Source organism: the organism of the source record quoted next, unplaced genomic scaffold (genome assembly GCF_019419815.1).
Source record: "Pyrus x bretschneideri cultivar Hongxiangsu unplaced genomic scaffold, Pyrus_bretschneideri_v1 Contig48, whole genome shotgun sequence".
Taxonomy (NCBI): domain Eukaryota; kingdom Viridiplantae; phylum Streptophyta; class Magnoliopsida; order Rosales; family Rosaceae; genus Pyrus; species Pyrus x bretschneideri.
Window position 1 is genome coordinate 1,484,903 of NW_025999785.1, and position 17,771 is coordinate 1,502,673.

General features: G+C 37.5%; 2 protein-coding genes across 12 annotated transcripts; both read right to left on the reverse strand.

Moving 5' to 3' along the window:
* Positions 1–1,848: 1,848 nt before the first annotated feature.
* LOC125470037 (protein tesmin/TSO1-like CXC 3) lies at positions 1,849–11,852 on the reverse strand. The gene is made up of 11 exons (XM_048568429.1): positions 11,257–11,852; positions 10,765–10,931; positions 9,984–10,674; positions 9,446–9,888; positions 9,285–9,359; positions 8,923–9,103; positions 8,741–8,836; positions 8,559–8,625; positions 8,339–8,459; positions 8,093–8,254; positions 1,849–2,477 (listed from the first exon to the last, which is right to left on the reverse strand). The coding sequence occupies exons 1-11, from the start codon at positions 11,314–11,316 to the stop codon at positions 2,333–2,335; spliced, it is 2,208 nt and encodes a 735-aa protein (XP_048424386.1). The 5' UTR covers positions 11,317–11,852; the 3' UTR covers positions 1,849–2,332.
* Positions 11,853–13,894: 2,042 nt separating this feature from the next.
* On the reverse strand, positions 13,895–17,571 carry LOC103954432. 11 transcript variants are annotated; one of them, XM_048568421.1, is made up of 6 exons: positions 16,994–17,569; positions 16,890–16,932; positions 16,756–16,798; positions 16,482–16,577; positions 15,367–16,380; positions 13,895–14,646 (listed from the first exon to the last, which is right to left on the reverse strand). In XM_048568421.1, exon 5 carries the CDS (start codon positions 16,309–16,311, stop codon positions 15,412–15,414), a length of 900 nt encoding a protein of 299 aa, XP_048424378.1. In that variant the 5' UTR covers positions 16,312–16,380; positions 16,482–16,577; positions 16,756–16,798; positions 16,890–16,932; positions 16,994–17,569; the 3' UTR covers positions 13,895–14,646; positions 15,367–15,411. The 11 variants fall into 11 exon arrangements, with proteins under 11 accessions (XP_048424378.1, XP_048424380.1, XP_048424376.1 ...); XM_048568423.1 differs by lacking the exon at positions 16,890–16,932 and having other exon boundaries at positions 13,895–14,614; positions 16,994–17,571; XM_048568419.1 differs by lacking the exon at positions 16,890–16,932 and having other exon boundaries at positions 13,895–14,641; positions 16,994–17,570.
* Positions 17,572–17,771: the final 200 nt, after the last annotated feature.

A 17,771-nucleotide genomic window follows, 5' to 3' on the forward strand; every position in this document is an offset into this window, starting at 1 on the left:
CTATATATCTGCTCAACTCTTGGGTCAATTATTTGCCAGTAGGAATGTTTAATTGCTTGATCAATGATGTCAGTTCAATTTGAAGAAATAGGACTTTTGTTCAATAGGGATTGAGACTCTCACATACGAGTAAGATGTCTCAATTGTTCATTGATTCCTAGGTGCTATGTCTTTTTAGTTGCTTTGTGTGGAAACTATTCATGCATGTTGCAACTAACACATTCAAGTCCCGCAGCAACGCGCGGGCATATTTTCTCGTTATTCACTAAAGCAATAATTTTTCAATACAAATTTGACGCAGGAAATGAGCACACATTTTACTTGGTAGCCTTCGCATCTCCTCCATCTATTTACTTTTGCTTTGCTGCAGAATCTTTCCATCACCAAAACCAGATTCCTAATTAGAAGGTTTGTTCATGTTGTCAGGCAAGTCTGGATCCTTGCCGGATCTTCTTGTGAGGATTTAAATATTTTTATTTAAAAATAAACGTATACAGTATTTAACAAAAACTGACGGTACGATAAACGATTTACAGATGCTCAGGATCCTCACCAAAAAAATCCGGAGAGGATCCTGTTGGTTGTCAGGCAGTGCTTCTCGGAGGCATCAAAACCGGAGTCCACCCAGAGTGGAAGGAAACCAAAGTAACAAATGTGATCGAGTTCCAGTGCGAATTGCTGTTCAACAATCTTATATAGAGATTGCTGTTGGAGAAAGCTTGGCTTGCAAACTAAGAGTTTTGTGTGCATTAATTTGATACTGAATTACGACTTGAACCTCTGTGCAACTTGAGATTCTTCACAACAATAAGCAAACATCTTGAATGTGCTTTTAAAATGATTAAAAGCGCTTTTGGTGAAAATATTTTTAGAACCAATCCTCCTGGAAAAACAGTAAAAGTGCTTCCTGAAAGAAACACATAATTGATGCTTCTTGCAGAAAACACTTGTGCTTTGGAATCAAAAAACATTTTCTTTCAAAACACTTTCAATCATTTTAAAAACACATCCAAACGAATTTCTCAACAATAAGCATACATGTAATTTGACTCCTTTGTCTTGGAGGAAGTGAAGATAATGACATCGAAACAATAGCGTATGCTAAACATTGATGATAAATTCATGCGGCATCTTCACAGCAATAAGCAGCATACACATAATTTTCGAAAGAAAAACATTCAGCATACATAAACACGTGTTGGAACCTCGAATTGTCCCACATCGGCCAAGAGGGAAGAAGAGAACCCATTTATATAGAATTACCCCATTTTACCTAACATCGAGGTTTTTTATGATAAAACTTTGCACCTGAGGATTGCGCAGGTGGTTAAGTGGGGACAATATCGATATTATTGGAGTGGACCCTCGACCCGTCGACCTGAAAAATTCTACATGGCTACATGGCCTCCTTTCAAGATCATTAGTCAAGCATCTAGCTTGGCACGAATGCGGGAAAGGAAGGTGCTCCGATCTCAAACCTACAGATCATTCGCTTTGAGGCATCGAGTCTAGCCTCCTTGAAACAATGGTTACGGATTCAAGATTTTTAGCAATAGCAGTAATTGCATTGCAATGCCAATCGATAACTTCCAAACATCTGAGACCCACAGCGGTCATCCTCATGACATAGAAATCGTCAGCATCTGCAGCAGCAGGAGAACACGAAACAATTGACAAATTGTCGAGTGCGGGGGAAAGGCATCCGCCTGAAGGGAAAATCAAGGATAGGAAAGACAGATTTGAGGGACAGAGTTCTCAAAGATGGAAGTGACACAGGACGGCGAGGTTCAATAGTTACCGTCACATGCTCCAGTTTTAGAGTGGTTAAAGATTTTGAAGAAAAAAGGGTTCCGGGTAAGATGTAATCTACTTTTCCTCCTCCTCTTAAGAGAAACACAAACGTATTACAAAACTCGACATCGTTTTAGAAGTAACAGTTAACTCCATCGGTGATTCAGTATTGGTAACATAAAGATTGCAACAAGCCACATCTTTGTATCACAACAATGCAGCAAAGAATATGCGTTGAACTGGAGTGCGTGACTGATGCTTGTGGCCTAAGTCACTGCTTTCATGTTGATTCAAGAGTTGGAAAAGCCAAATAATTGGGAGATCTTGATCCCTTGCTGCTGTCCGTAAACTACCAGTCATAATTCATGCAAAAAGTCCCATGTTTTTCTTGGTTGGACTTGGACCAGCCCAACTGGCGATTTCCATCTTCCTGAATTGCGAGAGCAAGAACAAATCTGTCTTCTTTTTTCTGCACCCTTTTTCCGATTTCCTGATTTTTCTCTTTCGACTTTAGTTTCTTAGACTTCTATCGTGGCGCAAGTCACTGCTTTCGTGGTGATTCCAGAGTCGGGAATGGTGGAATGGATCTCAGAACTAACTTCCTGCCGCCCCTCCAAGCTGACCCAAACTCGCTGCCGCTGTGAGGAGGCGATACCCTCTTTGAGTTTGGAGAGGTTTGTTGGATACTGATATAAATATAAACTTGATGTATAACAAGTATCCCAGATTACATTCATGCAAATTTATACATGATACCTGGTGCAGTCATCCTTACTAGTTGAAATGCAATTCTTCTACTTGTTTAAGACCTTATGTTCCAAAGGTGATAGAACCCTTAATCTCAGAACAATACTTCACAAGTAGGGAATTGGATTATATATATACACAGACTTCATCTGATTTCCATCTATCGTGGAAATCAGTTACTGCAGTTGTTGGTGTTAACCCAAGTCAATCTGCCGTTTCATCCACTCCATGATTTGATGCTCCACATGCAGTGCACTGTGCTTTACAGATTGGAATATGGTTCCCACCTTAAGGATGTAATGATTATGCATAGTGGACAGCAAGGCCACTGCATGTGTATACTGACTGATGATTCATAGACAGCAAGGATGCAACTTTCAGCAGATTTGTTTATTTGCATGCGTGTGTAAAGTATCTGTGAACAAAACTCTGCTGCAATTGCAGCAGATGATGATTTATATACTTATAATGTTAGTCAAGTCCAATTAGGTATCCAACATTCTCCCACATGGACACAGACTAAACATTATAATCAAAGTCATGCCTTTCACAACACTGATACCTCATGTGATCACATCAAGTTTCACGCATACTAACTTCCTTTCAACTACCATAATTAATTTAAATATTTGAACTCCAGAAAATCATGTGTTTATATACAACACAAGCACCCTGAAACCACAATTACTTAAAACTAATATGTAGAAAGAAACTTTAGACTTTTCAATGAATTTATATTCCTTCATTCATTCAAAGCAGTCATTTCATGGATCAACTTTGGAAGATCCTGATGCATTCATCGAATTGCATCCCTCGAATTATTCATGTCCAATCATCAAGACACTAGAATAGACATATACATGCATACAGTCAGCAACTCAGACAACCAATAGGCTCAACAAGTGCATATGATTCAGTAGGTCTTGATAGTGAACAACATAAATAACATTCGAAGACATATTTGAAATATACATGTGACTTACATCAAGTTTTTCTTACTCCCACACTTCAGCAGATTCTAGAGATTCAAGCACTCCCATCTTAGAGACATGATCCTTGAATACTCCTACTGCCAATGGCTTAGTCAAAGGGTCAGCTATCATTGAATTTGATTCAATATGCTCAATCGTGATTTCACCCTTTCTCACATGTTCTTTCACTAATTCTCCCACTTTTGAACTTCCACTTATCATGTTCCTTGTCCAACGTATTAAGCCAATCCCTTTGTGATCACTCAAGTCATGTCAACCATACAACAACTCACATCTGCCATGAATAGCTTCAAAAGTTGAACCCCAGAAAATTAGTACTTCATAATTTGTACTAACACTCTGAAATCACATCCCCCAAAACTACTCATGCATGATATTAACAGAGCAAACAAACATATTTAACATGTCTATTATTTACACTCCCACTGATCAAACCAAACATCATTGTCAAGCCATTGTTTGGCTCCAATGATAAGCCTTTTACAATAACCAGCTCATTAAACCTCGGTTTGATTAGTAATTCATCATTTCAAACATTGCATATATATATGAAACAACATCAAATATGATACAATCATATTCGATCCTTTATCAAACTCCAATGAGTTTGCCTAATGCTTCCAACTGAGCCTCAATTCTGCCTTATGCAGATAAACTAGTCATTGAGTGAATAACCATGACATGCAATTTTATGTAACACCTTTGGGCAAGAGACATAAAATATCAGTTATGCAATCTTAATCATGCATCCTTATTTGCAGAGCTATTTCACAAAAATTTCAAGTTACAACTCAAATCATGTCTTTGGACAAGGGATCAAAGTTGACTTTAAACTTTTATAAAATACTACACACTACATCACAGTTCAAGCCATTCACTATTTCTTTCTTTTGAAAGATTGGTCTTATGCAATGAATTGTCACTCACAAAATTCAATTAATAATCCCTTGAACAAAATTTCCTAATAATTCCCACTTTGGTGAAGATTTATTCAAACATTTGTTCAAGTATAGAGATTATTAGTGTTGAAAACCTGCATAAAACTTTAGCATTTCAATTTGATTGTAGAAATCATCCAAACGTCAAATGAAAAACCAATTTTCTACACAAGTAAGTTATAATTATAGATTATTTTCACATGTATCAGGAACCTTGCAACCTACCAGCCATATTCAAGTTCAACATAAATTTACTAAGCTACAATCTACACCAATGCCTATTGCCAATACATATTTAGATATCAAAAAAAAAAAAAAACTGATTTCAATCATATACCAGATTTCAATCAGATATCGATCATCGTTTGTGAATCTGAAACAACCATGACTACCAATTCTAGAATGATAAAAGCGCAGCTTACAGTGTTTTAATCTCCAAACCATATATTCCTTTTCCTGCTATGAATAAAACTTTGGCAGCAGCATATGGCATTAGAACAATTAATCATGCTATAGAAAAACTGTAGCAATCATCATACGAATTTTATACATGCATAAAGCATTAGGATTTCTTATCACAATTAACAAATAGCACAGGTTCATAGCCAAGGTAGAAGACATGGAAAAATCGTTGAAATGCATGCTTATAACATACCTTTAGTTAAAACTATAAGCAACCATTCATTCTTTATTGTACACCCACCATTACAAGATCTTTTCATGCAATTATATCAAGTATATGGCAGCACCATCTGCTGTCTTCTGACAGCACGCATGGGAAAGACTTGTGTAACACACATGGGAAAGAAGTCTGAAGGTTATACTTTAACAGTAACAACATGGGAATGTTTCTGACAGCACACATGGGAAAGAATGAAAGCATTAGAGTGATACCTCAGCATCTTCTTCTGCCCGCATAACACAGCAGCGGCACAATCTCAAAACGTGAAGATTCCCAGTCCTTAAATCTATCCTGATACGCCAGTTGAAATCATCTGGAAAACTGTAAGGACTATCTTAAGAAGACATGGAAAACTTGAAACAATCATTAGTGATCGTTAAATGCTTGTTTATATCACACCTTTGGGCAAGAGATATAAACTGACATTGACCTTCATTGTATAGCCATCATTCAAGGATCTTATCATGTATATTTACACACATGCATACATAAATGTATATAACACTTGCATGATTTTAGTATGTGACCCATGAAATCCCAAACAACATCAACTAAAGCTAATAAACAAAGCCACATCCAAGTAATCAGATAAAGGCATCACGTACTTCATGAATGGTTTCGGCACAAGCATGCAGTATCACCTCTTCCACCATCCTATATGTTGGCAAACATAGAACAGCACCCAGACCAAAATTTCCATAAAATCTCACTTTGGTGAAGATTTAATAAACATTTGTCCAATGGTTAAATAACATGATTATTTGTTCCAGATGTTGCAACCTAAGTTGTTTTCCGTTGGGATCATTCTTGTACAAGACTTACAAAGAAAAGCATTATGTAAAAAATTATAATTGCAAACAATTATAATCACAACCAAGAAGAGTATTAGCCAGAAAACCATTGAAGTCGTGTACATTAGTCCACCAAGCTGGTACCATTCGGAATATCAGAGGCAACCCAGTAATCTTCTAGACCAATATCCTCACCATGGTCTCCATCCGCACGACACCACATTTCACGGAGAGAGTCATAGACAGACTCAAACAGGGCAGTTGAATCCAAACTAGGACTAAAAGGAGCTTAAGTCCCACTATTCAAAATTGAGTTGTAACATTGCAGCAACAACAAACGTGGCTATTCAGTGATTAAAACTTCTAACAATTTATACATCCCCTTCTTTGGAAAGGAATGTGAACATTTCATGAGTTTTAAATTAACCACATAGACTTTACTGCAGTCGACCAATATTCACATCATTTTGCAACCATATTCAAGTTCAACATAAATCCCAATCTCCACTCCCCTTTGCTTTAACATACATACACAACATCAAGTTCAAACTGTGTGCAAAGAGTGCAACATCAAACAACACAGATTTATGTTACACCTTTGGGCAAGAAACACAAACCGTCAAATATGCATTATGCAAATACCGAAACAAATTTAAAGCTCTGTTTCCAAGCTCCCACTTATTAGAGTGCTCCACCATTGTCAAGCTTTTATTTAGCTGCAATGGAATGCTTATAATACCAAGCTGATTCGGTCTCAATCTTTCATCAGTCCACAATATTTCAATATACTGCATACATATATTTGTACATACACACAATAATTGAAATAAAACCTGAACCATTAACATGGTAAAATTCACCAGCACATAAGTCCATGCTTTATTTAAAGCATAAGGCAAAATATAATGAAAGAACAACCTTTACTTTCATACAGCAGCTGAGTCAAAAGATTCAACCACACCCATGTTTGCAGCGTGATTATTGAATATCCCTACTGCCAAACTCGTCAACCAAGCTCATCAACTTTTAGCTTTATCAAAACAGAGTTCATGGAAGCAGCCCACGGGTACAAGGCAGCTGGTGCAGTTCAAGACAGCAACGCCCTTCAACCAATGGCCTGTGTTCAATTAACCACTGGTGCAGTCATAGAAATGTTAGTTACAAATAAGAGTATGCAGTTACTGCTGCAAGTTTACATCGCACTTTTGAGTGAAAATCATAAACTGCCTTCCATATTGCATATATTGGCCATAATATTCCACAATCGCAATGATACATCAAGTCTTTGGACTAGACAATTGCAAACTTTTATAGGGAATAATTCATACAATTTATTAACCTTCATGCAATTTATATATATTTCCCTTTTGAGAAATATATGAACATGCTATGAATCTTTTAAGACCCCTTAATAGCCACGAAATACAATAACAATATTCACTTTGATGAATATCAGAAGTACATCAAGTACTGCACTACTCGAGAGATATATAAAATACATTTCAAATATATCATCATACATTTATCATAATAATAAAGCAGTAAAACGAATCTGGGACTTGTTATTTGGCTCTGATACCAAATGTTGGATACTGATATAAATATAAACTTGATGTATAACAAGTATCCCAGATTACATTCATGCAAATTTATACATGATACCTGGTGCAGTCATCCTTACTAGTTGAAATGCAATTCTTCTACTTGTTTAAGACCTTATGTTCCAAAGGTGATAGAACCCTTAATCTCAGAACAATACTTCACAAGTAGGGAATTGGATTATATATATACACAGACTTCATCTGATTTCCATCTATCGTGGAAATCAGTTACTGCAGTTGTTGGTGTTAACCCAAGTCAATCTGCCGTTTCATCCACTCCATGATTTGATGCTCCACATGCAGTGCACTGTGCTTTACAGATTGGAATATGGTTCCCACCTTAAGGATGTAATGATTATGCATAGTGGACAGCAAGGCCACTGCATGTGTATACTGACTGATGATTCATAGACAGCAAGGATGCAACTTTCAGCAGATTTGTTTATTTGCATGCGTGTGTAAAGTATCTGTGAACAAAACTCTGCTGCAATTGCAGCAGATGATGATTTATATACTTATAATGTTAGTCAAGTCCAATTAGGTATCCAACAAGGTTGACTTATGTGAGCCACTGCTAGCCAACGTCTCAAGAGTTCCGTCTTCAGGAATTGCCTGAAGATGCTTTTCTAGCTGAGGAGATGATACCACAGAATGCAGAGAAAATATTTTTTGTTTCTCGTTAGAAGAGGATGTCAATTGGTCTCGGGGAAGTCTGCAAAACAAAATAACCTTCAAACATTTTACAACCAATCTCAAAGAAGTTACATACAGTCTAACAAATAAGTGAGTCGAAAACCTGAAAATCCCCGAACGTGCCATTGGGAGATCTTGATCCCTTACTGTCGGTAAACTGACATTCAGTGCATCCATATTCGGACCTACTGATTCATCTCCTCCAACTTCAGCTTGTTTAGATTCTATTGGATAAAGAAAAAGAATAAATTAAAGGTACACAAATCGTGAATCCCATTAGAACATAAAATGATTAGTTAAATTTCGTATGACTATTTGCTCACCATCTTTCCGGCCAAAAGTGTTCTTACACCCTACACATCTGCAGAGGATGCCGCATCCAGCACCACCCTTGGTAAGAAAATCGAAGGGCCCGTGGACCATATCAGTTGGTAGATATATACCAAAAACTTTAATAGATTTACAAGAGCGTTACATTCATACAAAAGAGGCCAAAACTCGGTACCTGGAAGCATTCACAGTACTTTTTCAAGCAACTTGATTTTCTACAATTGCATCCCCTTTTATGCCTAGCTGAAGACGGAGTCGAGTTAGTTTCCTCCTGCATAGGCAACATTGTGAGTCTACATGATTATAATTTATAGGACAATGCAAATGCAACAGATGATCTCGGTTATAATTTCTAACCCCGTGCTGTGGAATAGCAACAGCACTTGCAGTTACTTTGGGAGCAAATGCAAGTGGGTTGCGAGATTCAATCAGTTTGCGATTCTCTAAAACAATATTCTCATAATTAGGCTTGTTGAAGCATTCTTGACATGAACAAGGCTCAATACAGTAGAGACCAGCAGCAAAACAATCGCAATAACTGCATGGAGAACATGGGAGGTCAAAGTAAGAGATGAATGGAAAGAACCAATCCATAGTGTACAAGGCAAACAGCGAAAATTGAAAATTATAATTGATTACCAAACGCTAAACTGCTAATTAGTCGATATACTGCATACTTATACTCATAGTTTTACAGATAAGGTATGCACAAAACTCACAGTTTCAAACATTTTGATCTCTTACAGTTACAGCGCTTGCAAGCCAAACTTTCTCCAACAGGCTGCAACCTAAGCCTGCAAGTTATCAAACGTTAAAACAACGGCATTCAGATGGATAGAAGTAAAGAATTCGAATAGTCATTAAAATTTATGGCGCATGCCTTTTCTTCTCAGGACTATTACAGTCATGTTCTTGACCAACTGCTGCACATACTTGGGGAGGAGTTTCTGCAACCTGAGCTTTATTTTTACATGATTCATCACGAGAAACCTCACTGGGAGTCAAAGAAGTACTAGATATCTTGGAGTTTGGAAAATTTGCCGCTCGACTCTCAGAAATATCATGCTTGACAACCTTACTTAAGTTACTTTCACTAGAAGTTGCAAGAGCATTCAAGTGCAAACCAATGCCAGGTAACCTTGAAGATGAATAATCACAACCTTTTATAGTTTGAACCAACTGCTTTTCGACAGAGGCGACTTCACAACTGGACTGCGGTAAGGCTAAAGAACTGCCACTAGCATCTATTGATTTCCTTTGGTGAGCTGCTGGCCTTTCAAAATCCAAACAGCGCCTGCGTATTGCGTATGACTGAGAACTAGGCTGCACAAGGTCAAACAAAATTGTTGCATTACCATCAAATCGAAAAAGTATGAAACTCAGTTCAACAAAAAATATTGTCCAAACCAGTATATTACCTTGCAGCTAGAATGTATACAATTCAGCGACTTTTTATCCACAATACCACTTGGATCATTAACATTTAACTTATCCAGTAAAGTTCCAGAAAGTATCGCCGGAGCTTGATCTGTTTCCTTAGTTCCCCGAATACCTTCTGGTTGATTACTGACCTTTCCCAATTCGCTTTCTTCACTAGAATCGATAGGACCAGCAGATTCCTCTACTTCAATATCATTGTCTCGTAGGATGTTTGACATAAAAGAGATTTCTCCAGGATCTACTGGTTTAGGATCGTGCCCCGCACAACTCTCTTTAATGGTTGTCAAATCGAATTTTAACTGATCATCAGAAATCAACCTCACCAAATCGCATGCGGCTGCATCTGTCTTCTGCTCAACTCTCCGAATTCTGCGTAAATGTGTTTCCCTCTCGAAAAACGAGTGCCTTCCTTTCGAATGATGTACATCATTTCTATGTGGGCTACCAGAACTATACTTCAAGGTATTTAGAAACTCAACCGCTGGTTCCAAATTCTCAGTTGGTACTGCACTAGCTACTTCTACATCTGAAGAACTTCCGGATGCAAAGAATTCCGGTTGGTCAGTACCTAAATAGGCTTGCTCAACAGAAACCGGAACTCCATCACTTTTACTGTTTCGGTTTCCACTCTGGAAGGACTCGGGTTTCGGTGAATCAGAGAAGTGCTGCCTGACAACATGAACAAAACATCAAACACTAGTACAAATAAAAGTAGTAAAATCAGCAACGCAGGAAGAAAAGATATGGTTAAAACCTTACCTTCTAAGTAAGAACCGTGTTTCTGGGACGGAAAGATTCTGCGGCGAAGCGAAAATAGAAGGAAGAGATGCAAAAGCTAGGGAGTTGAAAGTGTGATGATCGTTTCCTGCGGAGTTCACCGGCTCAATTGGGGAAAGATTGCTAATGTAGTTGAACACAGGGGAATCCTGCAGAAATCATCAAACAGGAATCATTTCGCACTCTACGGCCTAGAAAACGCAACCGATGTCGAAAGATTGAGAAGGAATCGAAGGGTTTTGCAGGAATCATACAAAATTCTGAAAAATTACAACAAACCCATTTCTGCAAAGTGGAAAATGAACAGTGGGAAGTGACAAAAATTAAAACTTGAATCGAATCCAGATTTTAAAATTTTAAACCAAAATTTTAAATTTGCAAATAAATTGAAGAACATGAAAAAACTAAACCCAGCAGAACCCATTTGAACCAGGAAAAAAAAATTAATTCATAAAAAAAATGAAAAAAAAAAACCTCGTATTTAGCAGGAAGAGGAGTGGTGGGGTTGATCTGATTCTTCAGCGGAGTGTCCATGGTCGGAGATGAAGCTCCGCCGCATCAAATCTCTCTCTCTCTCTCTAGAATTTTAGAGAGAGAAACAGAGTGAAAATAATAGAAGGGGGAGGACTGGGGCGGCAAGGCGGGAAAGGGAGGGATTTTCGTTTTTTTGTTTTTTCCTTTTGTCCCTGTGGGTGTGGGGACCGCCCTTGACCTTGTGTTCGTGAGGTTTCGGTTCAGATAAACGGCATGTCGTTAAACTCCCATTTGCAAATGAGTATAGGACCCCAAAAGAAAAAAAGCCCAATATGACCACGGCCCACAATAGTTTTTTTTTTTTTTTTTTTAACAAAGGATACAGCGTTAGTGGTTAAATAGTTAGTTGTTAGGAGAGAGGGGAATCGATAACGAGATAGAGTCAAGTCAAGGAGTTAAATTGTTAGTCGTTAAATCCCTAATAGTTAAATTGTTAATAGTTGATGCTCCGGTTAGAATATGTGACTATAAAAGGGAGGCTCAGGGCAAAAAAGGTAGAGAAAGACTTATAAAGAATTTGAAAAAGACTATAAGAGAATATATAGAGTACTTGGAGCTATCGGAAGACTTGATGCAAAATTGAGCGTAATGACATTCTAAGATTCATACAGCCAACTCCACTTCATGTACGACTTGATTGTTGTTGTTGTTGTAGTTAATTGGTAGTGATTAGTGGAGTTTTGTATTATTCCTCAATTGAATTGAAGTCAAGTTAAGCAATTCACACAGCCATTTGTTAATTTTTTACAATTAATCTTCTTCAATTCGTTTATCAGTCCATGGAAATACACATGCGTTTTTTGAGATTATATATTTTTCGAATTTTTTTAAGTTATATATTTGGGACATTATCAATAATTGAATGGGTGTGAAAATTGGGTGGCAAATAGTTCGAAAGCTGTAGCTTTCATAATCCTGCAACAGAATACTCTGGCAGTTCGGCAGAAAGACAATCATCTCTTTCCCCTTCGTTTTCTTATTTTCCATATCTTTTTCTATCTTAATTAAGGATTGTGAGTTCGAGAAAATTCCATCGTGCTCCAAAATATTATGTTATTTTTTGAGTTTCATGTAAGTTGTTTGTGTAAGAAGATTTTCGACCGGAACAAAGTTCACACTCAGACTCGGTTTTTCGGGCTGGGGCAAGAAACCCTAAATCAAACCAATCTTTAAGGTTTGCTTTGAGTTTGCTTTAATAAGAAGTATTTTATAAGAATTTTTGTTAGAAGCAGAAACGATTTTATGAGAAAAACTTATAAGTACTTTTAGAATTCAAAAAAAGCTTAGAGCTGACAAGCCCAAATTGGACCAGCCTTAAAGTCGGTTTCGGCCTACTTTTATAAAAGCATTTAAGCTCATAAGTACTTTTATTAGAAAGATTTTAAAAAAAAAAAATTGTTACCCGTGAACACATTTACAATCACATCAAAATCTACAAAAAATACGATCCACTTGATCAAGATGCACAACGAAGATTGCATCCATACAACTTTAACACTCGAGAATCACCTTAAGTTATTTTTGTCAAACACTGACATAAACAGTTCTTTGTTTTTTTTTTTTTTTTTTTTTGGAACAAACAATATTATTTGGGAGAGTTGGCCAACCCTCACAATGGACTTGCCATAATAATGTGGTTAAAATTTACCTTTGGCGAGAATTGAACCTAAGACCTCTCACTTATAAGTGAAAAAGAATACCACCAGACCGTAGTACTAAGTAACAACACACATAAACACTTTGAGTTGAATAGATGTGCTGCGTAGCCAAATTGGCTCTAAAAGGTGCCCTTAAAGTTCAAATCTCTTTCTCCGTAGTATAAAACAAAATATGGGTTGATACAAACATTCAAGTATTCAAATTCAATGCACAACGCTTAATTGCAATAGCAACTATAAGTGGACCAACGCATTCCCAACAAACTCTAATTTATTTGTATCTAGTTAGGTACATATACCAAATATTCAAACTTCACCTAATGCACATAAAAGCTCCTATAGAAATCAGTACAAGGAGACCCTCGGGTTAGTTTGGGATTGTTGTGTTGCAAAAAAATTATGTTGTTTTTAGAAGTAGAGGTAGAGCTACTTCTGCTTTCTGTTGTTTTGGATCCATGATTTTTACAAAAAGCACCTTTTTTTTCAATTACCGAACACAATTTTGACCGAAGCTTTTAAAAAAAAAAAAAAATTGCTTTTAAAATAATTTCAACAATGACAAACCATCAATTAGGGCTATTGCATCCATTTAAATCCTTAACCAACACATGTTTTGAATATTTTGACCAATTAGGGGTTGTCACAAGCTAATGTCTGAAGGAACTGAACCTGGCTTGGCTCGGAAGAGCTAAAGAACTCACCCGAGATTTGAAAATTTCTCCCGTAAATAGCTTAACCCTAGCCTAATTCCGGCGCGAACCCTACCACCGCGAAGGCTCAGCCTACGCCAAATTTGTGGCCGGGTTTGTGCCTGTTACAACAAAATCGTAGCTGCAACATTCAACCAGTGAATGCATCCATAAATCAACAGAGAAAATATGAAGTGTAAGGTTCAATAAGCATGAAGTTTGGCAGCTTTCTTCAGCAAAAATAACTCACTATTTGAATGCTATGCAAATCTCAACCAACCATCTTTAAATTTCGAGTTAACACCAAACTACAACTAAGACAGGCTTAAACTTCTGCAAAAATTACTCACAGTGGAAACGCATAGTGGAAGGTATCGAAGTAGCTCGGCTGAAGGGGGAGGGGGTAAAGAGGCGGAAGATGTGATTGTTCCGGGTTTCAGCTAGAGCATATACAGTTGAATTTTGAGCCCTGATGCAAAGGAAGCACAATGTGTTGCAAGATGAGCAGGCTCCATAGGGTAAACAGGTACATCTACAGAGAAATCAAGCACAAAATAATTGTTGAACTCTCTTCATCACAATGCTCCTTGATACAAGATAATGTGCTGTATCCAACCTCGGGCTATAGAAGATGCTTTTCGAGGCTTCAAGAAAAAGAGCAGCTGCGAATTGTCCCCCTTTTTATCCACAAATTCATGCCTAGCACATACATTATCATTTGACCCTTCACCCGAAACAGGCAAAGTAAGCCAGGAAGTTGTGCAGGGTGCTTAATCCTACCCCTTCACATTCCTTCAGTTATGTACAATTTAACCTTCTATATCCTTTCTTCCACTTGATTGCTAGCAACTGTAAAATTTTCCAGACCAAAGATTCCCATTACTTCTATGTTGACTTATATAGTGAATGTGAGATCTCGGCTCCTTGAACTGTCCCAAGAGAAAAACATTCCTAGCACAAGCACCCAACAGCTATAATCTGGACTTCAACAAGCAAAAGCAGTAGACCTCCGTCAATTGCTTAATCTCACTCAAAAGCTCAATAGCATCAGTTACCTAGTTATACAAACATCATTCAAGTACCATAGTACTTCATGCTTTCAATCTCTTGTAGTCTAGCTACATTTCCATGATGGTCAAGCATCTAAATGCAAGAATACGTAAAATGGAGGGTCTGAACCGTTTCATACTTGTCAAAGTATTCGCACAGCAATACCCACAACACAATCAGCAGTATAAAATGATCCCAAATACAAGTGGAGTTAGGCCAATTCAAAGAAATGTTACAAAAATAAAATCAGATATGGCTACTTCACAAGAATAGGATGTGGCCAAGTCCATTAGCAGTCATTCCGACTTCGGAAAAGAACATCACTATAGCTAGCGCAAACATGATCAAATAATAAGTTCAATGATTTGCTGAGTAAGAGTGCATTAATTTCAATATTTGCACATCGATGATTTTAACATAGAATTCTCAGTAGGCAAAATAAAAAAAAAAATTAAAGAGTGAAATTAAGGGTGTATGGAGCATATACAACCAGTAAAAACAAAACTGTCTGATGTATTTTGATTGCTCAAGCTACTCATGAAGAGAAACCAAAAGAGGTTGAGAAAAAAACAAATGCTCATATAACAAATGATCATATATAATCATCTTTTTTGCAGTAATTCAATCACATAGCTGAGAAAAACATCACTCACTAGAGGTTTTTCTGTTAGCAATCAATGGAGAACATCTGACTTCCTCTATTCATTCTTCCAAGCATACAGAATCAGCGAGAATCCTAGACTTTGTGACTTACTATCCGAGAATCTCTGCGAAAATGACCACTGCAACGCGCTTGGATCAGAGGCTGGTTGACTAGCCCACAACTTCTCTGCTGAGAGGCATGTCTTGAACATAAAAACAGCATTTCCAGGTGATGTACCAAACAGCCAATTGTGAACATCCCAGAAAACTTCAACTGCAAGCCCATCAACCAAGATGGTATGGTTCCCTCGGAACTTCCACCGAAGTCTCTTCACCTGCATCACAGGCTTGCTGTCAACACGCACCAGGAGGCATGGATCATTGACGCCGACAGTGTCACATTCAATTACAAGGTCATGAACTTGACCATTATTGCAAAACTGAGCCTTTGTGGTGAATCCCCTCTTACCAAAAATATGCTCTCTCTTAGCAACGCAAACAGCACTCGAAGGCACAGGGTTGGCACTAGTCTTTTTGAAAGCTTCTTTCCTCATGTCTCCGAGAAGGAGAAGCATTTGCCTGTCCACCACAACCCCGACATAATATCCCTCCAAAGGTTCAGGCCCGGATCCGAATTTTGCCGATGAAAGGTCCCAATATATATCTATTTGACTCGAATAAGCTTCTAAACTCTTGGACCCTCTTCTCTTGGAGAACAACCAGGGTTTAATATCAACCTTACAAAGACACTGGTTTGATGAATCATCTATCCCAACACTAAGGCCTTGACCCATCAAATTCCTACTCCAAGTCACAGTAATCAAGCAAGACCGGCCTCGTAACCGGCATTGATACATACAAGTAACCAAATTCTGGGCACCCCTACTACTATTTGATGATGAAGAATCAGCAACCTGAACCCCATTTTCACCAAAACAAGATGGGAAATCTCTCATTTTAAAACCAAGTACCTCAATTCACTTTTCCAAACTTTCTTTGGGGAATTTTAACAAACGATTGGTGACCTTACACAAAAAACAACACAAAACCCACAGAACCACTCAGAAATTACCAAAAACAAGAGCAAAAAGATAAACAAAACAATAAGAAGAAGCAGAGAAGTTACCTCAAATTGACCAGGGGCAAAAACCCAACTCAGAAATCTTCAAAATCTGATAATCCAGCCTTGATTTGATCTGGGTTGCTGGCTCCTGATGCATTACTGCACAAAATCCATTAATCTAAATTTAAAGAAACCAGCTTTAAAAATGTGGGCTGTAAAATAAATCACAGAGAGAGAGAGAGAAGCAGAAGACAAAAAGCAGACTTGTTTCACTATCAACGGGAAGACCTCCGCCAAAACAAATAACACTATTTATAAATAAAAATTAAATCTTTACCTCAAAGAAACAGAGAGAATATGAAGAAAAAACCGTAAAGCTGCTGCACTCAGAGAGAGGAGGAGAGAGAGAGATAAATGTCAAAAATATATAAAACAAATAACACTAATTATAAATAAAAATTAAATCTTTACCTCAAAGAAACAGAGAGAATATGAAGTAAAAACAGTAAAGCTGCTGCACTCAGAGAGAGGAGAGGAGAGAGAGAGAGAGAGATAGATGTCAAAAATATATATACCTCAAAGACGTTGACAGCTGCTTACTTGTGTAGTCTAATGAAGGTGAAGCAAAAAGAGGGATATATAGCAACTGGGTTTTGCTGGAAAGGTTGGTTTTTGAAAAGATTACAGAACAGAAAGGAAAAAAAAAAGCATCTCTCTCTCTACTCTCTCTCCTCTCTCTCCTCACTCATGATTTCTCTCTCTAGAACCTTGCTTTAGCTGACATGCTCACATGAGATACAGAGAGAGAGTGAAGCCCCAAAAACTGAAACCCAATGGGGAATTTTCCTCAGAGTTTATAGGAAGAGGGCAAATTTGCAAATTTGTTTTGGTGATATGTGCTGGGAAAGCTTTCAGAGGTGGGATTTTAAAACCTCCACTCTCATGGAAATTAAGTCATAAAAACGGAAAAATAAAAGACGGAAAAGAATAAAGCTTTATTTTTGCTCCCTAATTTTTGCATGTTATTTTAAAGAAGAGTTTTTTGGGGAAGAGGCCCCTCCACCGGCTTTTGTGAAGTGCAAGCACGATTATGTCTCACATTAATTGGTTTTTAAGAAACAATAATAACATGCATCGCACACAGTATTTCAAAAAATAATGCTTCCGGGTTCGTTTTGTTGGATGTATTTCTGTTCATAAGCGTTTTGTTGAAATTAATTTTCAAGAAACGTGTTGAACTTATTATCAAATTTTAAGAGTGTTTTTAGGAAAAGTGCCTCAACTAGTTGGCATGCGCTTTTTCAAAGAACACTTTTGTGATTCGAGTTTTTAATATTTTTTTTGTTCAAATGT

Bases quoted from the DNA above. Each gene is read 5' to 3' on its own strand.
- LOC125470037 (XM_048568429.1), bottom strand. From the start codon at position 11,316: ATGGACACTCCGCTGAAGAATCAGATCAACCCCACCACTCCTCTTCCT. The intron at 10,932-11,256 runs GTTTTTTTTTTT...TGATTTCTGCAG, and splicing joins CTCTTCCTGCTAAATACGAG to GATTCCCCTGTGTTCAACTA. The intron at 9,889-9,983 runs GTAATATACTGG...GACCTTGTGCAG, and splicing joins GTATACATTCTAGCTGCAAG to CCTAGTTCTCAGTCATACGC.
- LOC103954432 (XM_048568423.1), bottom strand. From the start codon at position 16,311: ATGAGAGATTTCCCATCTTGTTTTGGTGAAAATGGGGTTCAGGTTGCT.